The sequence below is a fragment of the Nymphalis io genome, chromosome 27 (genome assembly GCF_905147045.1).
Source record: "Nymphalis io chromosome 27, ilAglIoxx1.1, whole genome shotgun sequence".
Lineage (NCBI taxonomy): Eukaryota > Metazoa > Arthropoda > Insecta > Lepidoptera > Nymphalidae > Nymphalis > Nymphalis io.
Genome location: NC_065914.1, coordinates 2280165 through 2308059, shown reverse-complemented (window position 1 = coordinate 2308059; position 27895 = coordinate 2280165). Strand labels below are relative to the sequence as shown.

At 33.5% G+C, this 27895-nt stretch overlaps 1 protein-coding gene across 7 annotated transcripts; it reads right to left on the bottom strand.

The window, feature by feature from the left end:
• Nucleotides 1–153: 153 nt before the first annotated feature.
• On the bottom strand, nucleotides 154–27383 carry LOC126778866 (choline/ethanolamine kinase). Of its 7 annotated transcripts, none has more exons than XR_007670241.1 (10): nucleotides 26465–26724; nucleotides 16251–16372; nucleotides 12014–12173; nucleotides 11232–11384; nucleotides 10482–10667; nucleotides 9792–9921; nucleotides 8793–9103; nucleotides 7003–7037; nucleotides 6374–6566; nucleotides 5956–6092 (listed from the first exon to the last, which is right to left on the bottom strand). XR_007670241.1 is itself a non-coding variant. In XM_050502597.1 (9 exons), the coding sequence occupies exons 1-9, from the start codon at nucleotides 27256–27258 to the stop codon at nucleotides 3400–3402; spliced, it is 1374 nt and encodes a 457-aa protein (XP_050358554.1). In that variant the 5' UTR covers nucleotides 27259–27383; the 3' UTR covers nucleotides 154–3399. The 7 variants fall into 7 exon arrangements, 4 of the variants coding, with proteins under 4 accessions (XP_050358554.1, XP_050358553.1, XP_050358555.1 ...); XR_007670242.1 differs by having other exon boundaries at nucleotides 7003–7031; XM_050502597.1 differs by lacking the exons at nucleotides 6374–6566; nucleotides 7003–7037; nucleotides 26465–26724 and adding exons at nucleotides 154–3510; nucleotides 27250–27383 and having other exon boundaries at nucleotides 5901–6092.
• Between the last annotated feature and the right edge of the window lie 512 nt (nucleotides 27384–27895).

Here is a 27895-nt window from a genome sequence, read left to right as displayed (position 1 = left end):
GAGGACATCAATATTTTAAGAATAAATTTTATCCACATATAAGCCGTAAATATATGCACCCAGTACGCGGTTCGAGGGGGAGAGGGTAGTGAGGACAGGAAAAAGATACACGATATTCGCGTTAAGGATTTTTTTTAAATAAAAAAATCAAAATATTTTAAATAATTTTAATTAAATTCCGTTACTAGATACAGGTCGATACGAAAAATTTGCCTAACTAACATAAAGCTGCGTCCCCACAAATGGAAAATCTGCAATCGTGTCTGTAATTACCTTAAATTGTCATAAAATTTGTACAATATATTTATGTTAATATAATAATTATTCGTGACTTTTTGAAGAACAAACACATTAATTGCCAACTGTGTTCGCGGAAACGCACTATATCACAACAAATATGTTTAATTTCAATCGAATTGGTACAATATAAACAGACAAATGTTTAATTATTTTCAGTTATTTAGTATATAATCTTTGAATGATTTATATTCAAAAATCATTTAAAAATATATAAAATATCCGTTATACTCTCGTTTATACCTTGTACACAATTTATAGAAATCACTATTTATTTAAATATAAAATGAATTTGTACAAATACGATACGAGTTATTCTATATAGTAACATTAAATCGATAATTTTAGAAAGCACAAAAACAAAATTATTAAAAATAAAAAAAAACAAACTGTCATCATACAAAATGTCACCGTTTCATAATTCTTACAATCACAATCGATCTAAAACGATTATGATGTTCAGCTAATTAAATTAACAATACTTAACAATAGAAAGAAATTTTGTTATTATAATTTCTAAAATCATCTTTATTTATGAGTTATGTATAAAACTCTTTCGACATTAATAGCGGGCGTTTAGTTGAATATTCCTCTCATTCTGCCATCACTGATTTGACATTCGAAAGAAGAAGACAGCACATTTAACTAATTCACCCCACTAACAGTATTAATAGATAAAGCCTTTTATTATTATATATTAAATGCCAAAATTTCATTAATATTGATTAAATTAATCAAATATATGTTTATATGTTGATAATAATATACATAAGTATAACACTCGACCAGCTATTGAGCGGTGTAAAGTTTCTGAGTTATAGCGCCATCTATTGGCGTGTTACAAAATACATAATCCATGAAAATTTTCATATATATGCATATGCGAATTATATTAATCCCAATTCATTTTTATATATAAGAACAGTATGTCTGAGTTACCATATAATTTATTTGAAATGTTAGTGTTTAAATGAAATTCTATACATCATAATATATTACATAGAAGGGCTATTTACAATAATTTCAGTAATATTATTATAATTAATACTTAAATCGAGTTTAATAATTTTCAATTTAAATATAAGTAACTATTTAATGACTAATTTAAATATTACTAAAGCAGCTTATATATGTATAAAAAATCTTTGGTTTAATATAAAAGATTTAACACAAAGATATTTCCATGAGCGATAGCAATGGATATATTTCGCCATCTCTTTCCAATTCTCGATTATAAAGTAACAAATGTATACAGACAGACATCACTTTTTTAACTATTTATTGTGGAAATCTGATAATTAAATATTGAACGAGTAGCCAATATATGAATTGGACGATAATAATAAACTTCCCATGTCGAATTATTTAGAAATTAAATTTAAAGATACAGAAAAATAGCCAGACGAGATAGAACACTCTAGAAAGAGAGAAGCAACGAGACCAATACAGGTTTTCTTTATTTTCTGTAAAATATCCTGTACAACAGCTAGAAAAATAAATAGCTATATTGGAAATGCGCAATCTTTATGGTTAAAACCTATTTTTTCACTTATATGTTATATTTAAGGCGACAATTGTACACATTTGAAATTGAGAACGCACCATTTTTTGTTTATGATTTTTACTTTTTTTTACTTGATAATAGACTGGCAAAAGTCCCACAAAAGAAGACCTAACAAAAGTTATATCTGTCTGTATATATTCGCTGTAAATAAGACAAATAGCTGCTTCAAATTTATTAAGACCTAAGCTAAATTAAATCACAAAATCGAGTTATACGTAAGTACTACAAAAATGCTTTTTTTTTAATTTTTTTCTTCTTTTAGGGAATGTGAAATATTCAGTGTTGGCTTCATACTTATTAAGTTTACTTTAGACGGCATTTGGGTACATAGGACTTTGTGGTACCACCGATACTGTCATTGAACATCAGTACTTTATATTGATATGTTCCGGCTTAAGGGTGAGCTAGTGTTATATTTACAAGGGACACATAACATTTTAGATATTTCCGTTTGAGTGTTTGTACTTCTAGTAAAGACAATCTGTGTGATGCTCGCTTCATTATAAGATAAAAATATTCTCTAACAATTTCTAAAATCTGTCAAATCCATTAATAAATTAATTAACGAATTTTAAGTACAAATATTATTTATGATTTTTTTACATAACGCCGTCTAAAGTTTTTATTCGAGATGCCACAAAAATATACACAAACTAACATTATAATTATTTATATAATATAATACGTATTAATTACGCTAATTATTTAGATACAGTGATTTATTTTAACATTAATTATAATAAAAAATCATTTTATTTATTATACAATTTTTTTTTTCGTCTAGCAAACTCCAAGGCACGTTTTTTTTCACCTGGCAATTTATTAACATTTTTTTCGGTGTAAACACTTTAGATATGCGTGCAAAGATTTAAATATTATTTAATTATATTATTAAACATTATAAATTCATAAATCGAACGAAATTTTAAATCGTAAAACTATGATATATAAACTACACTAAAATGGTAATACAAAGAAAAAAAAGTCTTGTAGTTTATCAAATTTAAATAGATTTAAACATTCTTTACGTTATAAAATTTCATTTTAACAAAAAATTAGTGTTTCCTGTTTTTTATTTCATTACGGGAATGTTTAAAAAAAACTTGTGCGTTAATACTGCATTTTTAATTAGCATATTTACAGACAAACTATTGTCATTTTTATTACGATTAATATTCATATACTTATTCTTTTTTTTTTTTTAATATTCGAAGCGAAGGTCGCGTGTCATATTTACTACGCCTGTATATAGAAATAATTACAATAAGCAACAGATCATTACAGTAAATATTGTAAATTACCACTTAATATATATATAATATCAAATGATATTATATAAATACACAAACATACGTATACATGCAAAATGAATACCAAAAAAAAATTAAAATCTATATACAGCGTGTTCAAAATAAAAAATATCACAACAAAATCGCAATTAACAATTTCCGCTAACGATTTCACACACGCTGAATGATCAGTTCATTTCTGTCACGTTCGCACCTCCAATTTTAGACAAGGACCTACTCGCAATTAACTCAAATGTCCACTTCGCAGATTTTCCTCTTCTGCGGGAAGCCGTATTTGTCTTTTTTTATTACCTCCTGCTTTAAGCGGAGGTAGGTATCTAGCCTGGATAGCGCGTACTCCTAGAAGGAAAAAATATATATTGCTACAGTCACTGTATTTTCTATTCTATTCTATTTTAACTGGTGATAGAGCTTTGTGCAAGCCCGTCTGGGTAGGTACCACCCACTCATCAGATATTCTACCGCAAAACAGCGGTACTTCGTAGTGTTGTGTTCCGGTTTGAAGGGTGAGTGAGCTAGTGTAATTACGGCACAAGGGACATAAAATCTTAGTTCCCAAGGTTGGTGGCGCATTGGCTGTATAAGCGATGGTTGACATTTCTTACAATGCCAATGTCTAAGGGCGTTTGGTGACCACTTCCCATCAGGTGGCCCATATGCTCGTCCGCCTTCCTATTCTATAAAAAAAAAAAATCATTTGATTCGCTCACAACTGGATACACCTATCCAATGAGAAGGAGTACAGATAAACAAACCATAGATTAACATATTCCATGCGATTCGCTAATAACTCTGTTGTATTATTTAACCTTCAGTGTCATATTTAAGTAACACTACTTTTTTTTAATATCAGCGGGCGAAGCCCTAACTTTAACTGCCGGTGAGCTAAAAACTTGTGTGTCTTAGTTTTGAAATTCTGTATAATAATAATAATATCCTGGGACATTAATCACACACGGTCATCTTATCCCAAGCTAAGCAGAGCTCGTACTATGGAAACCAGACCACTGATATACTACATATACCACTTTTCTTTTGTAAATATATATTTATTATACACTACAAACAGTTCTCGATTAATATATCTGTATTTATAATACAACACCATTCCAATTAACAAATTCACCATGATTCAAAACCCCCTTTACTGTTCCATAATAAATACCATAGATAATTTAAGATATTAAGAACAGCGTGGAAATGCATCCTGCATTATGGGCAGCTTTGCGTCGGGTGAGATCTAGTGGTACTATTTTAAATTTGATTTAAAATAAATAAATTGACATAGTTATCTTTTGTAATAATAATAATTGTATAATTAATATACAATAGTTGACCTCAATATAGACCCTTGTGAAAAAATTATTGATTCATATAATTAATAAGAACAGTTACTATATATATAATTATAAAATGAAATAACTTAATATTGTGTATAAATAAGTTATCAAAATAAAAAAAATATGAATTCCGGCTCGCCTGCGTAATTATTTCGTAAGCTCTACGATAACCTAAAATAACATCGTTAATGTAATGAGATAATTAAAAATAAATAAACTATTATCAAAGGCCGTTGTTTATTTTCTTAACAATACTTAATTATTGAAAAGTTTTTAAATCGTACGTAATATTTATAATTAGTTCAATGTTCCTATAATGACTACCTTACTACCCGTGATGATAAGGTATCGGTTTATCTATTCTCTCGCTCGCACACTATCGCCATCTTTCTTATAACTTTTATTTGAACCTGATAGCCGGTTTCTTCCAGTAGGCATTCATTTTTAAAATTATAAAAGTAACAGCTATAATTCGGACTTAAGGAAATTGAATTGATTAAAATATACTTGTTACTAGGGCTCTGTGTAAGTCCGTCTGTGTAGGTACCGACCATTCATCAAACTATAGCATAATATATATATTATATATATACATATATATAGAAATGTATACATATACATTTCCATAGCACAAGCTCTGTACAAGCTTAATTTGGGATCAGATGGCCGTGTGTGAAAAATGTCCCAGGATATTATTATTATTATACACTAACAGCCTGTTAATGTCCCACTGCTGGGCTAAGGCCTCCTCTCCATTTTGAGGAGAAGGAGAGCTTATGCCACCACGCTGCTCCAATGCGGGTTAGTAGAATACACAGACAGAATTTAAATGAAATTAGACACATGCAGGTTTCCTCACGATGTTTTCCTTCACCGTCAAGCAGGAGATGAATTATAAACACAAATTAAGCACATGGATATTTAAGTGGTGTTTGCCCGGGTTTGAACCCACGATCGTCGGTTAAGATTCACACGTTCTAACCACTGGGCCATCTCGACTTATTATATATATTATATGTTATAATAAGCCAAAGAGGCAAATGAGTTGATGTTAAATGATCACCACCGCCCATAGACATTGGCATTGTAAGAAATGTTAACTATTGCCAACAATTACATCGCCAATGCGCCACCAACCTTGGGAACTGAGATGATATGTCCCTTGTTGTTTAGCAATATTTAGTATTGCTGTGTTCAAGTTCGGCAACCTTTAAAGTGAGTGTGCTAGTGTTAGCTACACAGCTACAAGCACAGGATAATACATCTTAGTTTCCAAGCTAAGGAAATGGTCAATGCTATAAGCGGTAGTAACCATTTACCATCAGGTAACCCGTTTGCCATGTCGCTTACATATATGAATCAATGAAATAACACAAAGAACCAACTTACCCAGTATCCAAAGGGTATCTGACTCTTGGATGCATTCACAATCGACCATAGACACCAGAAGAAGTGACTGGCCAAAGCGAAAGCGTCCACTTCGCATAGCAGCTGATTTATGTCATCGATTGAGGGCTCAACATCTTTGTCCTCTGAGAGGTTGGTGTGGTAATGCTTTAGGTACTCCTTGATGAATATCTCCTGAAAATAGTGGGGATGGGGTGAGACTTTTTGGTGATTCGAATAAAACAATATGTAAAGCGGATAGACTTATTGGGTAGATACAAATGTTTTATTTAGAAATATTATGTCAATATATATTAGCTTTGAAAGGTCTGAGAATAATACATATTATTATTCGTATTATTCAGATAATATTATTAGAAAACGATTAATTCATTAAAACACGATCAATGAATTTAATTTTTAAATTTAAAAAAAAAAAACATTAAAAATAGCAAATTTGAAAATAATTTAATTACCAAAAATACCGTTGAATTTAAGTTTAATAAAATATTTAAGACGAATTAATTAAACATTTAGGATCACAGATTAAATAATGCAAATTAAACTCATTTCCTTCCGAGAAAAACGCGACGCCATTTTGTCATAGACAAGGGCAGAGTCATTCCATAGTGTATGGTCCATCTCCGGCGGCCATATTTTATGCGGCAGCTAAAAACCAAGCATAAACAAACACAAGCTGCGTAGTGATTGTTTTAGGCCAGTTTTATTAGATATGTCAATATTTATATTAATATTTAAAAAAAAAAACGGATTTTTCCAAATAAAATATATATTCAACGTTCATTCAATTATTGACATAGCTAATAATGTATTCATTATACGGATGGTCAAACTTAACAAAAAATATCTTTCTAAATTTGTCTTCTTAAATCTGATTCCATATATGACCTCTATCAAACACCATTTATAGTGATATTAAAAAAAAAAAAACATTTCACGCAAAACTATCATATTTACACATGAATATATGATTGATACAAAAATTAATATAACTTAAATATATTTTTTATCATTACAATTTTTGATGTAACTTTTGGTATTTGATAGAGGTGTTTTTAAAATCAATTGATATAACGAACCTCACCGCTTTATCGCGGACGGTGCTTCCGTTCTCTGCAACTTTAAAAAATATGATCAAAGCGATGGTCTAACGAACGATTTTGTATAAGCAACTGTCAATTTACAAAAATTACAGATAACAAATAATTTAATCACATCAAAAACCTTATTTGTATGATATCAAGTTATACCTATTATATTATTTACAAACCTTATATACTATAAGAGAATTCAGTATGAAAAAAAAAAGTACTATCACACTATTTTTTTTTTATAATATAGGAAGGCGGACGAGCATATGGGTCACCTGATGGTAAGTGGTCACCAACGCCCATGGACATTGGCATTGTAAGAAATGTTAACCATCACTTACATCACCAATACGCCACCAACCTTGGGAACTAAGATGTTATGTCCCTTGTGTCTGTAATTACACTGGCTCACTCACCCTTCGAACCGGAATCCAACAAATACCAAGTATACTATCAATAACAAGTTCACTGTACTATCATACTTTAAAAAAAAAAACAAGACAGAATAGACTTTCTAGAAGACACGGCTTCCACCACAGACCGACATATATTAATTTATGAGACGTATTTCGATTTTTGTACATGGCAATATTAATTTAAAAAAATATTAAGAAGGTAATGTCATGGTTCTCCTCAAAATCTCCTCAAAATGAGGAGAGGAGGCCTTTAGCCCAGCAGTGGGACATTCACAGGCTGTTTCGGTTCGGTCATGGTTCGACTATCAACAAATATGTTAAACTATAAAATATAGCGGCTTGTAATATAGAAACCACTTTGTTCTCCAATTAAAAAAAACGCACTAAGTTTGAATTAATTATGCGATATTTTATTTATGGGGGGGGGGGGGATGTGACCCCATCTTTAGCTTCATCTTATTTTACCTTTAGTGTCATTCTATTTAAGTAGCACTGCTTTTTTTTAATATCCGCGGGCGTAGACTTTACTGCCAGTGAGCTAAAAACTTGTGTGTCTTACATTTGACATTCTATATAACAATAATAATATCCTGGGACATTATTCACACACGGACATTTGAACCCAAGCTAAGTAGAGCACGTACTATGGAAACCAGACAACTGATATACTACTTTTTTGATAATAACACCCAGACTCAGGACAAACAGACATGTTCATGCACACAAATGTCTGTCCTGCGTGGGAATCGAACCCACCACGCCAACCAGCCCATCAATATGCACTCTCAATCTCACTATCTAGTTATACCATCCTAACACAGTCCCAACAACACACACACTCACACGACACTAAACTCACACACATACTATTTGTAATGTATTATAGAGACAGTTGATATCGTTTACAATATCGCTCGTTCAAAAATAGCCCTTATTGTAATGACAATAAGGTTGAATCCTTATCAAGCTATTCATTTCTCGCAAAATCAAAGCCACGTTATAAGAAAATTCGAAGCGTACGAAGGTGTTAGTAAAATGATTCTGAGATATGAAAATCTAAATATTATATTTCCTTGTAGATGGGAGACGTATTTCGATTTTTGTACATGGCAATATTAATTTAAAAAAATATTTATTACAAATGACAATACCAAAATCTCTTTGGAATTCGACTCCACTTATACATATAAAAAATATTGCAAAGGCATCCTGAAAAATTGGACCACTGGACCACTCTTTAAAGAGAAACAATTGTAAACAGTATTATAGATCATGAAATTGTCATTTCAATCTTGAGATCATCTCCCATCAAACACCACCCAAGATAAAACCCAAAAAAAAAATCACCAAAAAAAATCAAAGCTCACCTTCTGCTCCAAAGTCGGAGAATTCTCTTGATTCTCATAATAGAAGGGGTGTTCGGGGTTCGTGTAATCGTACGACCACTCCTGGAAATGATTTGCTATATCGAACCCCCTATAATTGTATGCGCAGTACTCGAAGTCAATGAGAACCAGTTTCGGCTCGCCCGAGTCAGAAATATGACTGTGTATCGAATCCGACGTGTTCGTGTCATCGTATTGTGTCAACACGTATTGATTCTTCTTTGCCTCGTCGTACGTGTACGCCTCGTCGTCCGATGTTGATTGGATCTCGTCTTCCAAAATAAGAATATTACCTGAAAACGGAAAAAAAAACGGTCGTTTACTATTTAGATTTCACCCATCTATGTCGGAAACACTCAACAACACTCAACAATGTTATCGGAAGGGCAAATGGGCCACCAAGCTTGGTAAAGGTGATTGGCGATGTCAGAAATATTAAGCATTTCATACAGCGCCACCAAGCTTGCGAACGATGTCCCTTTTGTGCCTGTAGTTACACTGGTTCACTCACCCACCCATCCAAGTGGAACGGAACAATACTAAGTATTGCTATTTTGCGCTAGAATAACTTTGCGTTACAATTTGAAGGGTGAGTGAGCCAATAAAATCACAGCCATAATAATAATATCCTGAGACATTTTTCACACACGGCCATCTGATCCCAAATTAAGCTTGTACAAAGCTTGTGCTATGGAAACCAGATAACTGATATACTACATATACTACTTTTCTTTTGTAAATACATACTTATATAGATAATTACACCCAGACTCAGGACAAACAAATGTTCATGCACGCAAATATCTGTCCTGGGTGGGAATCGAATCCACAACCTTCGGCGTGAAAGACAAGCATCCAACAACCACGCCAACCGGCTCGTCAAATAGCTTTCTCTCTTGTAAGTTCTGCTCACTAAACAATCCACTATCATCAACCTACTGGTCAGCCTTCTATGTCTTCTGAAAATATATTTCCACTTACCCTCTTGCATGTCGTTATGACAGAAGACCACAGGCGATTCGACTGACGCGAGGAACTTCTTCAACCACTCAACCTCTTTATCATAATCGACTGACTTGAGCTGCTTTATTATGCTCTGTTCTTCATCATTCTAGAAATTAATGAACACAGATAATAATGTTAATATAATAATGCTTAATCTAATTTTAAATGTATTTATGTTCGGCAAAAAATCCCTCGTCAGAAGAATTCAAGATATTGGTAAATGTCCCACTGCTGGGAATGAATCTCCTCTCCGATTAAAAAGATCGTTTCCAATGACGGTGGAACACGAGATGTATTATAAACACGAATTAAGCTGACAGGATTCGAACTCGTGAATCTTTTAAAGTATATTTGTAGACCATTTTTATCCCTCGGTGTATATAACATTAGCGATCTAAATAATACTATGATGATGTCCTCCAGAACGATTTTGACTTCGGCGGCCATTCTTAAGGGACATATTATACGCAAACACAAGTGGACTCTCTATTGCCTCACTCTCATGAGATGGGACGACAATTCCGTATCAATTTCCAAATTCAAAGCTATGACAGAAAAATGCACCCGCCGCCCGCACCTCCCTCAGTCCCTCAGTCGTCATACCCCGCGCCCCTGAACCACGCAGGCGAGGACTGTAGGCTGTCAATACATATCATAGTAGCATACCTTGCCAGTCGCATTCTGAGCCAGCCTCTCCTCCTTGACCGTCTTCATCCACTTTCCCATTGTCTTCCACAACCAGTTCGGTTCCTTAGAGAGCGGCACGTCCATCGAATGTATCGCGGCCATCTTCTCTGCTATCTTCATGGATAGTGCCGGTTCTGATAATTCTTTTGTTAGAAGTGAACGTGCCTGAAACATTGTAAATTTACGATCACTTAGTTAGAAGAGGTAGGCAGACTGATAGATGGTCTACCTGATGATAATCTGATGGGATTACGTGCTTTCCGACGCACGGGAGTGTACACACTTCCAACTTCCAGATCCCGGGCTGCTACTGAGAACTTTCTGACAGAAAAACTTTTTTTTATTGGCTCGACCTGGCAATTGAACCCAGGGTCCCATGGTCAGTGGCCTTATATCTAGCGACTTGACCAACGAGGCAGTCAACTAAATATTAAACATGCCTTAAATCGCCAATGTCCTAATCCTCGGGAATTACGATGTTATGTCTCTTGTGCCGAAAACATTGCGTTTTGAATGTCGGCGTAGTTGCTTTGGAAGTAAAGTCAAAGAGCATATAAGTAGTTAAGCGTAATAGTGTTGTATTATAAATAAAGATAAATTAATCGAGAACTGTTTTTAGTGCATAATACAGCAGAGCTGTTAGCGAATCGCAAGGAACATGTAAGGAGTATAATAAATTTGTTGATAAATCATTTTGAAAAGTTGTAATATTTAACAGATTATACATACTGGTATATATTCTTCGATCCTCCCCCCGGAGAACACGCCATGCAGCTTGGGACCCAGCCTCCTCTCAGACAGCAGAGTGAATATCACAGATTCGGTGACTATAGCGTCCATCGCGCGCTCGCCATGAACTTGTCCGTATATTCTCAGCAACACCTTCAAGCACCATAATGCAGTGGTTTATTTGAACATTAGAGATAATCCATATTGGAGTGCTTTAAGCTAAAGAGCCTCCTCTTCCTTAGAGGAGAGGTAACGCTTCCTTAGAGGAGGTGTATACGCGTATGACAAAATTGCATTAAAATTAGTCACGTGCAGGTTTCCTCACGATGTTTTCCATCACATGAAATTAAGCACACGGTAATACAGTGGTTTTTGTCTGGGGATAAACCTGCGATCGTCGGTTAGATTTAGGTTATAACCGCTGGGCCATCTCGGTTCAAAAGCGAGGGCAAGCAGTACAGTCGGACCTCTAGCAATAAACTCGGTCTTGGGTGAACTTGAGTGTAGACAGCCTGTTGTTACTTTAAAAATTAGAATACAAATAATCGTTTTTCTTATAGGAAAATAAAAAAAACTCGGGTTGTGTGTGTGTGTGTGTGTGTGTGTGTGTGTGTGTGTGTGTGTGTGTGTGTGTGTGTGTGTGTTGTTGGGTGTTTGTATGTATATATATATGTGTGTGTGGGTGTTTGTATGTATGTATGTATGTATGTGTGTGTGTGTTTTTGTGTGTGTTGTGTTTATGTATGTTGTCTGTATAGCAATAAAAGAATCGAATATCTTACCTTTTTCGGTTCGTCCATTGAAAACGAATGGGAACTCAAAATGGGTTTCTTCGACAGTCGACTCTCCTCCGTCTCCGGCGAGTTCTCTCTCGCGTACCCCCCTAACTTTGACGTGTCTGGCGGTAGGGCGACGTAGTAGAGGAAGTTGGATAGTCCACCACTGAAACAAACAGTAACATTTAAAAAAAATATATAAATGACGATTCAAAAGTACATTGAAGGAATTATAGGAATTAATATATATATATATATATATATAGATATATTTTTATATATATATATATATATATATATTTTTATATATATATATATATACATATATTTTGCATAGTTGCAATGTAAAATAACTATTTACTATAAAACCAAGTTTCGCGACGAGTCTGTCTGTATGTACGCGATAAACTCATACACTATCGAACGGATTTTCATACGGTTTTCACCAATGGACGGGGTGATTCATAAGGAACGTTTAGGTGTATAATTCATTAAGATTTTGAGTACGTTGGCTGATATACGACGATAAATATTGAAGATGTCGTTCAACTTCTAGATTCCGGTCTGCTATTGAAAAATTTTCGACGGTAAAAAAAACCCAATAACTTTTTAACGGTTACAACCTAGGACCCCGGGATCCTCAGCCCTACATTTACAGTTAATACAAAATATATATCAAAGAAAAAAAAAATCTAATCATTATAATATTTGACTTTAAACATTTAATATAAAAATAATAAGTTTTTTACTTTTACATATAATAAATATAATATAATAATAATTTGATCCCAAATTAAGCTTGTACAGAGTTTGTGCTATGAAAACCAGACAACTGATATACTACATAAACAACATTTCTTTTGTAAATAAATACTTATATAGATAATTACACCCAGACTCAGGACAAACAGACATGTTCATGCACACAAATATTTGTCCATATTTATAGTACCTAATAAATTTATTATTATTGACCCGAAAGAAAATATCTGCGTCTCCCTTATAAGTAAACTCATTATTGTGCTGTCCGTATCAATCCTATGTTTCCACTGACCCAGTCTCGGATTCCATTTATCATAGGACGTGAAGAGATTACGCAAGTGGTGACGCTTCGTTAATATTTATCACTAATAAAATAAATGCGATAGTTATTTTGTCTGTATGTAATGTAACAGCTTCGCAATGTCCCACTGCTGGGCTAAAATATCTCCTATTCTTTCGAGGAATTTGTTCACGATCTTTTCATTCGCATATATATATATATATGTCGACCCAGGACCTCTGGGTCGACGGCCTTATATCTAGCCACTAAACTAACGAGGCAGTCAGTGTGCTTACACTACCTACCATTGCCATTTTACAGACGATGCCACGAAACAGCTATATATTGTATTTCTAAATGTCGGTTTTAATGGTGAGAAAACCTACACTGGTAGGTATCCTCTTGCCATCTCACTCTTACTCAAGGGGTCTAACCTCAGATCCTGTGATTGACTACGAAATGACGGTGGTTTATTTTTTTATAAACTGATATTCTACCACAAAGCAGTACTTGGTATTGTCGTGTTCCGGTTTGAAGGGTGAGTGAGCCAGTGTAATTCCAGGCACATGGAACATAACATCTTAGTTCCCAAGGTTGTATTGTATATGTAAAGATGTAAGCGATGGTTAACATTTCTTACAATGCCAATGTCTACGGGCGTTGGTGACCACTTACCATCAGGTGGTCCATACGCTCGTCCGCCTTCCTATTATATATAAAAAAAAAAATGTACGTTAATTAAATACATGTAAATCAAAATATATCTTGCACGAAAACCAAACTATTGTATATATAATCTTTTATATTATTTGAAAGATAATTAGAAAGCGCACGAAAGTAGACGACGTAATAACTAGAATTCGGAAACTCAAGTGGAAATGGGCAGGTCATATAATAAGAGGTACTGAGAAATGGAACAAAACTTTGGTTTTCTGGTATCCCAGGAACGCTAAAAGGAAACGCGGAAGACCGTTTCGAAGGTGGGAAGATGAAATTAAAGCAATAGCAGGGAATACATGGACCAGGATCGCACTAAATAAAATAGAATGGAAAGGAATGGAGGAGGCCTTTGCCAAATGTGGCTAACAGACTGCTGTTGAGTTGAGTTGTCGATGCCAATTCACCAGAGTGATAATTTCAGTAATGAAAAATGTAGCAAAAATGTGTCTGATTAAAGGCTTATTTATTTATTTTATTTATGGAGTAATTTATTATTAATTAGCAATGCTAATTTACTAACATGCATTATATATATTGTTAGATGGAATTTTAGCCATGACAAGTTCTTATATAGATCCAGGAAATCGTTTTTTATAAACATAACAGATTAAATATTATGCCATTAGAAAAAAAAAACATTGTTCAAATTCGATTAAGGAAAACCGTCATTTATTCAGACGGCTATCCGCTGTCCGATAAAAAGTTTAAAGTAAAAAGTACACAATGTTTTAAAAATGGATATTACTGATCGCTCTATGAAGGTGGATTGTGGTTTAAATTATAAACGAAAGAACTATTCCGCTGTCACGTTCAATAATCTGTACTAAGACGCAGGACGCTGGTGACCAGTCACCATCAGGTGACCAGATATATCAAAACTATAAAATGTACTAAAATTTTTTTACGATCTCATCTCGACATCTTTCATAAGATACTGACATTCCGCCCCAAGGCTGCGTGTGATGCAAGATCTATGTCAGTTAACTCAGTATAATAAGTGAATAGTATATGGTAGTAGTATATAATAATATAAATAAAGACATATAATAACAATAATACACCTAATATTTAAATAAAATAAATAAATCCTTAAAACGACAAAAATATAAACAATCTCGTCATCTATTACTTGCATTACATCACCAGAAAGACTCCCCAAGTTCATTCGTTTGTTTACGTTTTTTCCTCGTCCATTGTGAAAATCGAAATGACTTAAGTCCATTAATAGCTTTTTTTGAGACAATATTATTGTTAATTTTTTTTTTACCAAACGTCGCCAATGGCGTGTTTTATATAACTATTGAAATACGAGCGAATTGTCATTAAAAAACGCCACCAGCTTTCCAAGTGTTTTTCAAAGGCGCCATTGTGTTACATGAAATTTTCAATTCTTTGTCCGTTGAAAAAAACAACCTTGCCGTACAATCGTTAGTTTTACGTATCTATTTCAAATGATTTATTTATTGTTATTTATATTATATACGTATATATGAATATTTAACTCACACTTGTGACGTTAATAGTTTAATTTGCTAAGAAACTGTGAAGCACATCTATGCTTATAATCTTACTAACATTATAAAATGCGAAAGTTTTTGAGGACGTATAAATTTTGTTACTTCTTCACGCAAAAATTACTGAAACAATTTGGATAAAATGATGAATGGAGATAGTTTACACTTTGACCTAACACTTAGACTACCTAACACCCCCTTCTCCCCCCAACGCGGGCGCAACCGCCAAAGTCTAAAACAACATGTACCAATTAAAATTTTAAAATGATTTTCACATTATAACTAATTTTAAAAATAATAAATTTAGTAACTTATTTATGTAAAAAAAAAAAACATTATTTTTTCAATTGTTTTTTTAATAACAAAAGTTAACAATACTGTGTACACTGTACATAAGTATAATTTAATACAAAGTGTGGCCTCTGTTGTTCAAAACTTATCGGCACCTATTATTCATAAGTCGATGATGATGATGATGATTTATTTTCTTTTTCTTTGATTGTTTCCTACTTCTCTCATTTCATGTATATGTTGTGCAAAAAGTGTTAAATAAATAAATAAGTCGATGAGTCTCTTTCTGTAATTCAGCGGCAATCATGAATAAATACCAAATTCATTTAGCAAAGAAACACACTTAAATACGAGCAAATGCATTCGTTTTTAATCTTTTGAAAAAATTAAAAAGTAATCGAAGTTTTTTTTACGACCTACTATATATACTATATAACGTATTATATACTAATATAATACGTTATATATCTTTTCAGTATTATTGTTTTATGTATTGTAGTGTTTATGTATCGTTATGTGAATCGAAGGTTGTCTGGAAATCGCTAGTGAGCGATAAGGTATTTTGCGCTGCATATATTTTTATGTTTATTTATTTTAACTTATATATAAGTAAATTATGTAATTTGGTGTAGAATGAAGAGTTAAATAAATAATCTAAATGAAGTATAAGCATCACCTGATCCGTCTAAAGTCCAGGTCCGTGGGATCGACACTCTTCCAAGCACCGTGGAGATAGTTCCTGCAGATCCTACCAGCCACCTCTCTCATCTCCTCTTCGGTACCGCACAATTGGAGTTTCTAGAAAAAAAAGCAATAAACTTATTATTTTATTGGGTCGTAATAACGCCGTAATACTATAAATAGTATATATTTCTTGAATAAAGAAACAGGGTAAGTATCATATCTTGTCGAAACGTGTTGACAACACGAATGTCACCAACATGCTATTAATATGTTTACACCGAACTAATAGCGGCGGGATCAATGAAATGGTAATTTATTTGATCACTAGATATTTATTTTCGGAATGTGTATTATTTTTGACCCTTATGGCATCTAGAGTTACATCGCGCGGGGAGGAGAGTCGGACTCAAGTAAGACGTTGGGAGCCCACGTAAGGACTCCGAGTACGCGCGTCCTAAGGGTGCCTCAGTGGCCGGAGCACAACTCTGGACGCCGTCGTCGTCGGGACTTCGGGAGGGAGAAATGACGTCTGCATTGAACGCCGTCCGTCATACGCCTGAGCGACGATGGGATAATTAAGATTTTTTTACTGTGTGAATGTATGCTTTTGGCCCTACTGGTCTTTACAGCGTCACCGGGCATTGTGGCGAGTACTGGACTCCGCCTTGAAATTTGAGTCGGGTTTCGGACGGAGCGTTTGCGACCGTTATCCTTTTGTCTTTATCGTCCAGGACGTGCACTGGACGCCTGAGTGTATGTGGAAGGTTACCTCTGAGGGAGGTGTACGAAATTTAGAATAATCACTTCCACACCATATGCCATTCCACAGTATATATAATACTCAGTAGCGAATCTAGACAGCGCGATTCAGGTATGTAACAGATTCAATCAACGCCATCTATCGGTACCGAGGAGCAATATACGTCATTATATGGAATGTAATGAATTAAGCATTTTCCAATGATGCGTTAAAAATATTCCATAAAAAAACCAATTGTTTTAATGATACGTCATGCGTACGTCATATAAAAATATATGTTGTTTTTTTATTTTATCTAAATACCTTACCTTGTCAGAAAAGTGTGTAAATAAGATAAAACAGTGACACACACACAAGTCATAGCATTACTCAGGTCATAAATATATCTTATTTACATCCACAAGAGCCGAGATGGCCTAGTGGTTGAACGCGTGAATCTTAACCGATGATCGTGGGTTCAAACCCGGGCAAGCACCACTGAATATTCGTGTGCTTAATTTGTGTTTATAATTCATCTCGTGCTTGACGGTGAAGGAAAACGTCGTGAAGAAACCTGCATGTGTCTAATTTCATTGAAAATCTGGCACATGTGTATTCTACCAATCCGCATTGGAGCAGCGTGGTGGAATAAGCTCCAAACCTTCTCCTCATTATGGAGAGGAGGCCTTAGTCCAGTAGTGGGACATTAACGGGCTGTTACTGTACATCCACAAGTTGAGCTACACTTGAGCGACTAGGCGAGGCGAATGCGATAACGTACCATATGTAAATGAAAAATACACAAATAAAAAAAGTCTAAGCAACATGTACTATATTCAATTTACGAATGGTTTTTGACATCATAACATTTGTATTTCATTATATAAATAATAAACTTAGTTTCTTATCGATGTAAAAAAAAAACAATTGTTCTTTTTTAATTGCTGTATTAATAACATAAATTAAAATTATTATGTGTACTTTATCATACATTGTACAAATTAAGATACCTAAGCAACTAAATTTTTTTTAAAACAAAATTAATCTATTGTAAAAGAATGGCGTAATTTAATACAAAGTATGGCTTCTTCACGCCGCACGGTTTGGGGGGTAACAAAAACACCACTTGAAGTTTTCTATCTCTCGGGCGGTTAACATCGGCAGCCTGAGTAACTATCAGTCCGGAGTAAGTAACATTTTGCTGGTGGTAGGGCTTTGCGCAAGCTCGTCTGGGTAGGTACCACCCACTCATATGATATTCTACCGCAAAACAGCAGTACTTGGTATTGTTGTGTTCCGGTTTGAAAGGTTAGTTCTCAAGGTTGGTGGTTAACTTTCTTAAAATGCCAATGTCTATGGGAATTGGTGACCACTTATCATCATTTGCTCATTGGCTCATTTGCTCGTCTACCTACCTATAATATAAATTAAAAAAAAATTATTACCATGATGCAGCTTAGATTTTTCTGACGTGTGTATTACAACAGCAGCGACTTACGTGCATAAATAACTTTTTAATTAAGCAACTCCTTGTTGAAATTAAAACAAAGAGATTGAGCAAGTTCGATTATTTTTTTTTTACAAAACCAACTGTTACGCAAGGGAAGTATTGCTGTAAAAACAACATAAAAATACTTCAAACCTCCTTATGAGGAGAGGAAGTTTGCCCAGCAGTGAAAAAATATAATGATCACATTGATCGGAAAGTCATAAACTACGGCTGCTACCGTAACAGCTAAGGCGGGGTTAGCACGGGTAGGAAAATTTATATTGGATCTTGGTAGGTAGGAAAATTTGGATTGGATTTAATTGGAGATCTCGCGATGAGTCAAACAGTGGTATACGACGCGTTAGCATTAAAAAAAAATACCATTAGAGCCTCTCATTACTAAGTACGAAGGGCGGGTAGTTTTAAATTTATACTATTGACGTGACAAGCGTGAATTTCATGTTCTTGTAAAACATCAATTTCAAATGATATGTACCTATTTATATCTGTCACTCCACGACCACGGCGGAGTGTACACACTCCTAACTTCCATACTCCGGGTTTCTACTGAGAATCTTCCGATAGAAAAACCGAATATCGTTTTATCGGCTTCGGGATCTGCGGCCTTACATCTCCAAGACCAACAAGGCAGTCCTACCAACTATTACGTCATAAATATGTATATCACAAATGACAATTTAAGTATCGTATTGAATAATCCTCGGCACGCGCCCGATTGCCATAATACCAGATAACATTATTATTATCTATTAAGGCTATTGACTGATTATTTCAAATTAAAGGCCATATAGGCGTTTTATATTTTACAACCTGAAATTAAAACGTGATAAAGAAATACCTTCGTTAAATAACTGATATGATATATGTATGATAATGTCCTCAAGACCGATTTCGGCCACGGCAGCCAATCTCAAGAGAGATTAGCCAACCACGCAGGAGATATTATAGTGCACAAGTGTGTGCGCAAACACAGGTGCAATCTCTATTCCCTTACTCTCATAACCCGATAGGACGCTAATCTGACACGACCGGAAAGAGTTCAGGCGCAGGACTAACGGCTTTACGTGCTTTCCGAGGCACGGGAATGTAAACACTTCCAACTTCCAGACGATGCTACTGAGGATTTTCTGACAAAACAACCCAATAAGTTTTTATTTTCCCGACCTGGGAATTGTACCCAGGACCTCCGGGTCTGCGGCCTTACATCAACCCACTAGACCGCGTTATACGCCAGGCCCTACAGCTAAGGTCTCAATATATGTGCAGAATTTTACCATAAGATGTGCCCCCCCCCATTCGAAAAAACTTAGAGCAATCTATTAAAGGACACCAGACAACTACGCCGAGGATAAGCACTATAATCGTCATCATCGTCGTCGAAGGATCTCTCTCTTTCACAATCCGATGAGACGACGTTTGATCGGAGAGAAGTTTCCAAACCTCCTAAAAAGGATAAACTAGGTCGGACAGTTACAGGCTGTTAGTTTACTTTATGATAATTATCGATTTTGGACTTTGACTTTTTCATCATAGGCGTCCCCAATCTCAATCGCCATCCGCTGCCATCCACCTTTCGTATATCGTCAACTTGACTTTTTAGGAAAATTAAAATCACTTGCTACTTTGAAGTGGTAAGTCATTGCTCATATTACACATGACGATAAATTCAGTTCCAATATTTTACAACCTTGGATAAGATAACTTTAATCTTAAGCACGTCTTTAAATCGTAAAACAGTATATAATATATATCATTTTTATGAGTCCAAATCGATATTATCGAATAAGTAGACCATTATCTTGCAATAACTTGGTTGTCGACCTGTCTTGTATCTTTTTATATATAGTAAATGAGATATCGTTTGTATAAATATGTGTATATTAGATCTGGTAACTGCCTCGTTGGTCTAGTGGCTAGATGTAAGACCACAGACCCGGAGGTCCTTGGTTCAAATCCCAGATCGGGCCAATAAAAGGTTATTTAGTTTTTCTTTCGAAAACATTATCTCTCCCGTGCCTCGGGAAGCACGTAAAGTCGTTGGTCCTGCGTCTGAACTCTTTCAGGTCGTTTCGGATTGCCGTCCCATGGATGAGAGTTAAAGAATAGAGAGTGCACCTGTGTTTGTGCACACATTTGTGCACTATAATATGTCCTGCGCAGTCAGCTAATGTCTCTTGAGATTAGCCGCCATGGCCGAAATCGTTCAGATCTGTTAACAACAATAAAGGCTTACATATATATATATATATATGGACATTAGACTTCCACTGATTTATTTACTTATGTCAGACGTAAATAGTTTATTAAAAAATAAAGCGACAAAGCATCTAAACTGTAATGGCCGTTCATTAAATACTAACAATTAAAAGTGAATTCAAGCGCATCAAAATCAACGCAATTATTCAATTTTTCACATCAATCTGAATAGTGTTGATTGAAAGTGACTCGAACAATACCAGTATTTATGTCGTGAGCATTAAAAGTCACAATTGCGTGGAGTTATCCACGTCATCTTAATGGAAGATGACGTGATTTTAATATAAAAACATTATATTTTAATGAAACAATTGCTTTGAATTAAATAAGTGCTGGTTATAACATAAGACTGCAAGACCGGATGCCTTTGTCTACAATCTTTAAAAAAAAATTGCATTCTATACATCTGATCTTTATTATACTTTATGTACACTTTATATATATATATTTAATCTATATTAATATTATAAATGCGAAAGTAACTGTCTGTTACGCTTTCACTAAACTACGCCATTAAACCGATTTTGATGAAATTTAGTATGAAGCAAGCTTGGAATGAAGGACATAGGCTATGTATATAATGGTAACTTTTATATATGTATTTTATTTAGTTATATTTTGTTTTATATTTAGTATATATAACTTAGTTCTTGCTAATAACGGTTATGCAAAACATAAGCTCATTATTTATCATATGAGACTAATCATTTGTTGAACCGATTATATATTAAATTAATAATAATAACATAATATATACATATCATAGAATAACCGATATCATAAATCATAAGAGTAATTTGAATAAATTAAATAATATGATTTTATATTTACAAAATTATATCTATGATAAGTCTTGGAATTAATATACATTGATACAAGATATACACGTATCAAAGGAAAATCGCTTTTTCGATGATTCCCGATAGAATCTACATTACGAACGGGTAAATTTCATCAAAATCGGTTCAGTGGTTTAGCCGTCAAAGCGTAACAGACAGACAGAATTATATCGAATTTATAATACAAATACAGATTATATATTTGTAATATTTATATTATATAATAGAAAATATATTTATATACAACATCGACGATTGACATATGATAGGTTATTACATTGTTACATTTATTACCTAAGTGATATTATATAACTGTTAAGCGATAAATATATATTTTCGTTCGATAAGCAATATAGAGATGGTTATAGGATATAATATCCAATAACCCAGAACTGAAAACTTTATCGTAAACACGTGGGAGACTCGACTAATTATTGGATTATATTAATTAATTTAATATCTGTAACTAGCTGCTCGTCCCGTCACAGAATGCCATCACCATCACGGATTCTAACGACATCGGCAGTTAAAATATAATTAATTTAATTAATTATACACGTATTATGTCACAAGATAACAAATTCGATAGTTATGTGTTTCTATTAACAAAGTAGAACAGCAATTCACGTTTTAAGCAATTACTAATAATGATATTTACCCTTCAAATTAAGCGTAAAGCTTGTGGGGGACGAAAATAGCCCATGGGTCAGAAATGGACCTGAAACTTTGCATCGGTAGACGACCCACAAATCATTAACATTAAGTCTATGTCAAACTGACATAAAAAGAATATCCCTTTAATATTAAGAACAATTTCATTATTTTTTTAATTATTATAGAATATATAGCCGGACGAGCATATGGGCCACCTGATGATTAGTGGTCACCAATAAACGAAGGAATAAGGGAAACGCCCATAGAAATTGGCATTGTAAGAAATGTTAACCATCGCTTATATCACCAATGCGCCACCAACCTTGGGAACTAAGATGTTATGTCCCTTGTGCCTGTAACTACACTAGCTCACTCACCCTTCAAACCGGAGCACAACAATGCCAAGTATTGCCGTTTTGCGGTAGAATATCTGATGAGCAGGTTGTACCTACCCAGACATACTTGTAAAAAGCTCTACCACCATAATTTCTAATCAAAATATAAAGGGTGAAAACTTAATATGGGGAAGCAAAGCAACCTTTACTGTTTTAAAATAGACTAAGAGACTGTCCACAAATTGTAAAGATAAAAAAACAGTACAGTCAGCAAAAAAAAAAATCAATACTTTTTAACACTCAATCATTTTTGTTATAAAAATCAAAAAGTCTATACAACCAAGAGAGGCTACGGTTATACGGTCTATAATAAATGGATTATCTTAATATCTGCAATAAGTGGTCCAGAGAAATTTGTGAGTCTGGTCTATGCCGGATGCCGTTACAATAATTAAATTTAAAGAGTATTATAAGCCGAGATGGCCTAGTGGTTAGAACGCGTGAATCTTAACCGATAATCGTGGGTTTAAAACCGGGCAAGCACCACTGAATTTTCATGTGCTTAATTTGTGTTTATAATTCATTAAGTGCTTGACGGTGAAGGAAAACATCGTGAGGAAACCTGCATGTGTCTAATTTCATTCAAATTCTGCTATATATGTATTACACCAACACGCATTGGAGCAGCGTGCTGGAATAAGCTCCAAAACGTTCTCTTCAAAAGGGAGAGGACGCATTAGCCCAGCAGTGGGACATTCACAGGCTGTTACTGAGTAAAGAGTATTAAGACATATTAGATACAAGAGCATTAGTATAATAATAATATAGAAATTACAGAAAAAAAACAAAAATTTTGGCCATTTAATAAAATATAGTTTTCACCCGCGTGTTGGACAATACCAGGTAGCTGATACGTCCAAAAAAGCTGCTTTATAGAAATTTTCATCAAATTCACTTCAGATGTTTAGCGGTTAAAGCGTAACGAACAGACAGGCCAAAAGGTTTTTTAACATTTATAATAATATGTAAATCATAAACAAATATTGTGTATCCATAAATCCGCATTGGATCTAGGTGGTGGCATAAGGGCTTATTATACCTTCTCCTATGGTGGTAAGGCTTTATCCAAGACAGTCTTGTCAATACCGCAAAACAGAAATACTTAGTATCATTGTATTCCGGTTTGAAGAACCAGTGAGCCAGTATATCTACAAGCACACGGGAAACAACATCTTATTCATCAAGGAATAGTTGATATTTCTTTTGAGAGAATAATTCCTCAGAGCATTAGCCGTGATACGTCCGATAGGAAGCGCTCAGCGCTGCTATCGCTCGTCGCAATTTTAAAGGCTCGACGGTGTTTGTGACCTTTACGTCGCCAATAATGGGAACACATTGAAAATTTATCAACAGAAAATCCTATAATCCTCAAGTCAAGCTAATATTGTGTAGCTTGACTTGAGGAATTTTACTAACAAACTCGGTATCTCTACTTAGAACTTAACTAATAGACTAGTAATTGTATTGATTGTATTCAGAGATATAAATAAATATTGACATTATGACATAAAATTAATAATAATATTCTGGAACATAATTCACACACGGCCATCTGGTCCCAAACTAAGCAGAGCTTGTACTATGGAAACCAGACAACTGATTTACTACATATACTACTTTTCTTTTGTAAATACATACTTATATAATAAATATATAATTACAAACAGACATGTTCATGCACACAAATGTCTGTCGTGGGTGGGAATCGAGCCCACAACCTTCGGCGTGAATAGCAAGTATCTACCAACCACGCCAACCGGCCCGTCACGTCACAGTGTAGTACGAGTTTAACTATATAAAATGATCTCTATTGAATTTTTCCTTCGTCATTTGTAATTAAAATTTATTATTATATATCACCTTTTATTTACATATGTAATTTATGTATTTTAAGCTTTCATCAAATGTAAATATTATCATAATTCTTGTTGCACTTATTGTCATTTTGTTAAAATTAAAAGAAACATTATAATGAAAACAAAACGAGGACATTGCACCTAGCAATGGTCTCCACAAAAGGTTACTGGTTTGACTCTATGAGGCCTAGGTGGCAAGGCTTTATGCAAGCCCATCTGGGTAGGTACCACCCACTCATCAGATATTCTACCGCTTATCACCAGGCCCATCGACCCGTCTGCCAGCCTATAGCATTAAAAAAAAGCCAAGCACTACTGATCGTGAGTTACCAAGTGCTATCTGTGTATTTTATCGCAGGCCGTTTTGACTCCAATGGTATTCTGGCACATTTAATTTAAATAGCAATGTTTGTTTGTTCGTTTGTTCAGGTCAAGTCTTGCAAACTAAATTATTCCCCTTATCCTACGGAGTTGAAGTTTACCACATTAGTTCAGTTCCAATGTGAGTACATTTTTATGGTAACCATTAGCTGATGCTACACTTAAGATTAGCGGTAGATAAGGGAATTCCGAAAGAGCCAACATCGGAGACAGGAAACGTTATATATAAAAGCTTGCTTTTAAAAATGTTGTTATACAATTAAATTAATTAGTTTAAGCGCTTTGCAAAAGCGATAGTGTTATAGCTTGACTTGAGGATTACAAGTTTTCCTGTTGATAAATTCTCAATTTGTTCGCATTATTGGCGATGTAACGATAACAAACACCCTTGAGCCTTTAAAATTGCTTCGAGAGATAGCAGCACTGAGCTCTGAGGAATTATTCTATTGCTTTTGTTTTTAGTAATGTTATGTTAAATGTTGTTTTCTCTCTTTTTGTAATAAATGATTTGACATTTGAAAGAAGAAGATATAATTGTTGACAGTAGATAGCCTTGTTTACCTAATCACCCACTAAACTACACAAGTCATTAAGTGATTGAATTTTAACGATTTCCATATTAGTAATAAGGTTCTATATGAGATAAATGAAAGTAATAATTTAGTTTCATCACATTATCTATGGTTTTATTAAATTAACATATTTGTTTATTTTTTAAATGTAATTTATTGTACATTGTACGAACTGACAAACTTTCTAATAATTAGGGTTAGTTATGAGTGTCTGCCGAATAGAAAGTTACTATTTACAATTTATGTATAAATAAAGATATAAGCATAAAGAGAAAGAAACATTTTTATTGCCATAAATTATATATAAAATGATAATATAAATTTATTATATTTTAATAATATAAATGAAACATAAAATGTTTGGCAATAGGAATAAGCTCAACATAGCTGAGTTGAAACGGCACTGGTTTTCAGTTGGTTTAAAAACACAATTTACAATATAAATAATAAAAGGTAAAAAATTAAAAGGGTATTTTTATTTGTCTATGATATTAAGAAAAAGAAAATCAGTAAGTCATAATAATAAAAAAAAAATAACTGTTTTTTCTAGTTTTTCTACCAAATATACATATTGCCATAAATGTACATATTTATACTATATTTTACTTTACTCATTTAGTGAAAATACATACTAAATACAAAGTTACACATATTTATATATACATATATGTATATAAATTAAACATTATATACTTGTCACATATTGTCTTCACATTGTTTAGTTTAATCATGAGATAAACAAGCATATTTAAATAAAATATATTTTTTATCACAGACATTGTTGAGGAAGACGATAATTGTTATATAATCACTTGATTTTATGGTATACGGAGTGGAAAATTATTTCCGTTTAATTATTAGTGGTGTTAAACAGGTAAGGTCATCATTTTCTGATAATAGTTAATAAAACATGAAGGTAACCACCAAGGTTATGCTAAGAAAAAAAAACTGAATTTTCTCTGTATTTTAACGATAAAAAGAAGAATTAAAAGACTGCAACATACCCAATATCGGCTCCGGTTCATATCAATGAATCTTCTATAATTATTTTTAACACACACTAATATATTTTTAATATATAAAGACATTAATTATTTTTTTTTAATTTGTCTGTACCTGCGCGAACGTAGTGTGCGCGAAATTGTGATATTATTGCGAGTACGGAGATGACACGAAAGAAAACGTTCCGTGCATAAATTTCGTACTTTCATAGATTCATTAGAAAATTATTTTGTACTTAAGTTAGCGGTACACCTGACAGAATTTTCCCTATGTACTATTGATTTCATTTGTGACATAAAAAAATGTTGCCCGTATTAAATAAAACCTATATTTAGAATGAAAATATTTATAAAGTAGTATATACTTTGTTTACATATTCAATTTAAATAACAAGTTTATTTACTTATCAATGAATCATATCAAAACAAATTAATTTATAAAGTTATTTCAAGGAAATGACGTGCGAATTAGGTTTATCATATTTCACCGTAATAACACATCCTAATTGTATCATTTTTTTAATTTACTCAAACATACTTTATTTTTTTTTAAATTATTCTTGGTAATATTTTTATAATGTAGCTTTTTATTGATTTTATTGCTCAAGTTTTTTTATCGTAACACGATTTCACTAACACAGTGTATTTTTATATGTTTATTGAAAGTTTAAATCGCTGTAGTTATCTCCTTGCAATACGTCACAGGGTGGTATGATGTTCGTATCAAAAAAAGATATTTTAAAAAGATCACTATAACTATTTTATTCTTTGCTAAATAAATAAATTACCTTCGCCATTGTTTTTATATTTCTTCAGTGTATTCTAATATTCAATATGGATAATTTTTAATTCAATTGTAAGAAATCACCGACTTTATAACGCAAGTATTACGTGTGTACTCCACAAGTTAAAAATATCAACTGAAGAGCGAGACAAGGCCGATAGAAATTCAATAGGACAATATAATAGCGATTATCGCGAGTGCGAGAGAGATGAGTGATGCGAATTATTACGAGCCTTGGCGAATATTGACGAAATGCATCCCTTGTTGTCCAACGTGTCTGCACGTCACAATAAACCGACCAGTTTAAAGATGCAACTATTTTGTAGTATAATTACTCACTATCTTTATTCAAAAGGTTATATTATTGTGTATATGTAAGTTAATGTGATAATATTTCTTATACATTTAAATGCGTAAATAACAACTAATACTTGCTACAGTTTGTCGTGTTATTAAAATAACGGGTTCATATTGAACTTGACTTTGTGTTATGTTAAACCATTGTTTTTCCAAGAATTAGAAGTTTTGTTTAAGGATTAATTATAATTGCTTTGTAACATATATTTTTTTGTTATCGGACGGTGTCATTTCATTGAAGTAAAGATAATGTATCAGTAGGTATACGTGTTTTTATCATTTACTGTCAGACC

Bases quoted from the DNA above. Each gene is read 5' to 3' on its own strand.
- LOC126778866 (XM_050502596.1), bottom strand. From the start codon at position 26,548: ATGTCTTTATATATTAAAAATATATTAGTGTGTGTTAAAAATAATTAT. The intron at 11,385-12,013 runs GTAAGATATTCG...TGGTGCTTGAAG, and splicing joins CAATGGACGAACCGAAAAAG to GTGTTGCTGAGAATATACGG. The intron at 10,668-11,231 runs GTATGTATAATC...ACAATGTTTCAG, and splicing joins GGATCGAAGAATATATACCA to GCACGTTCACTTCTAACAAA.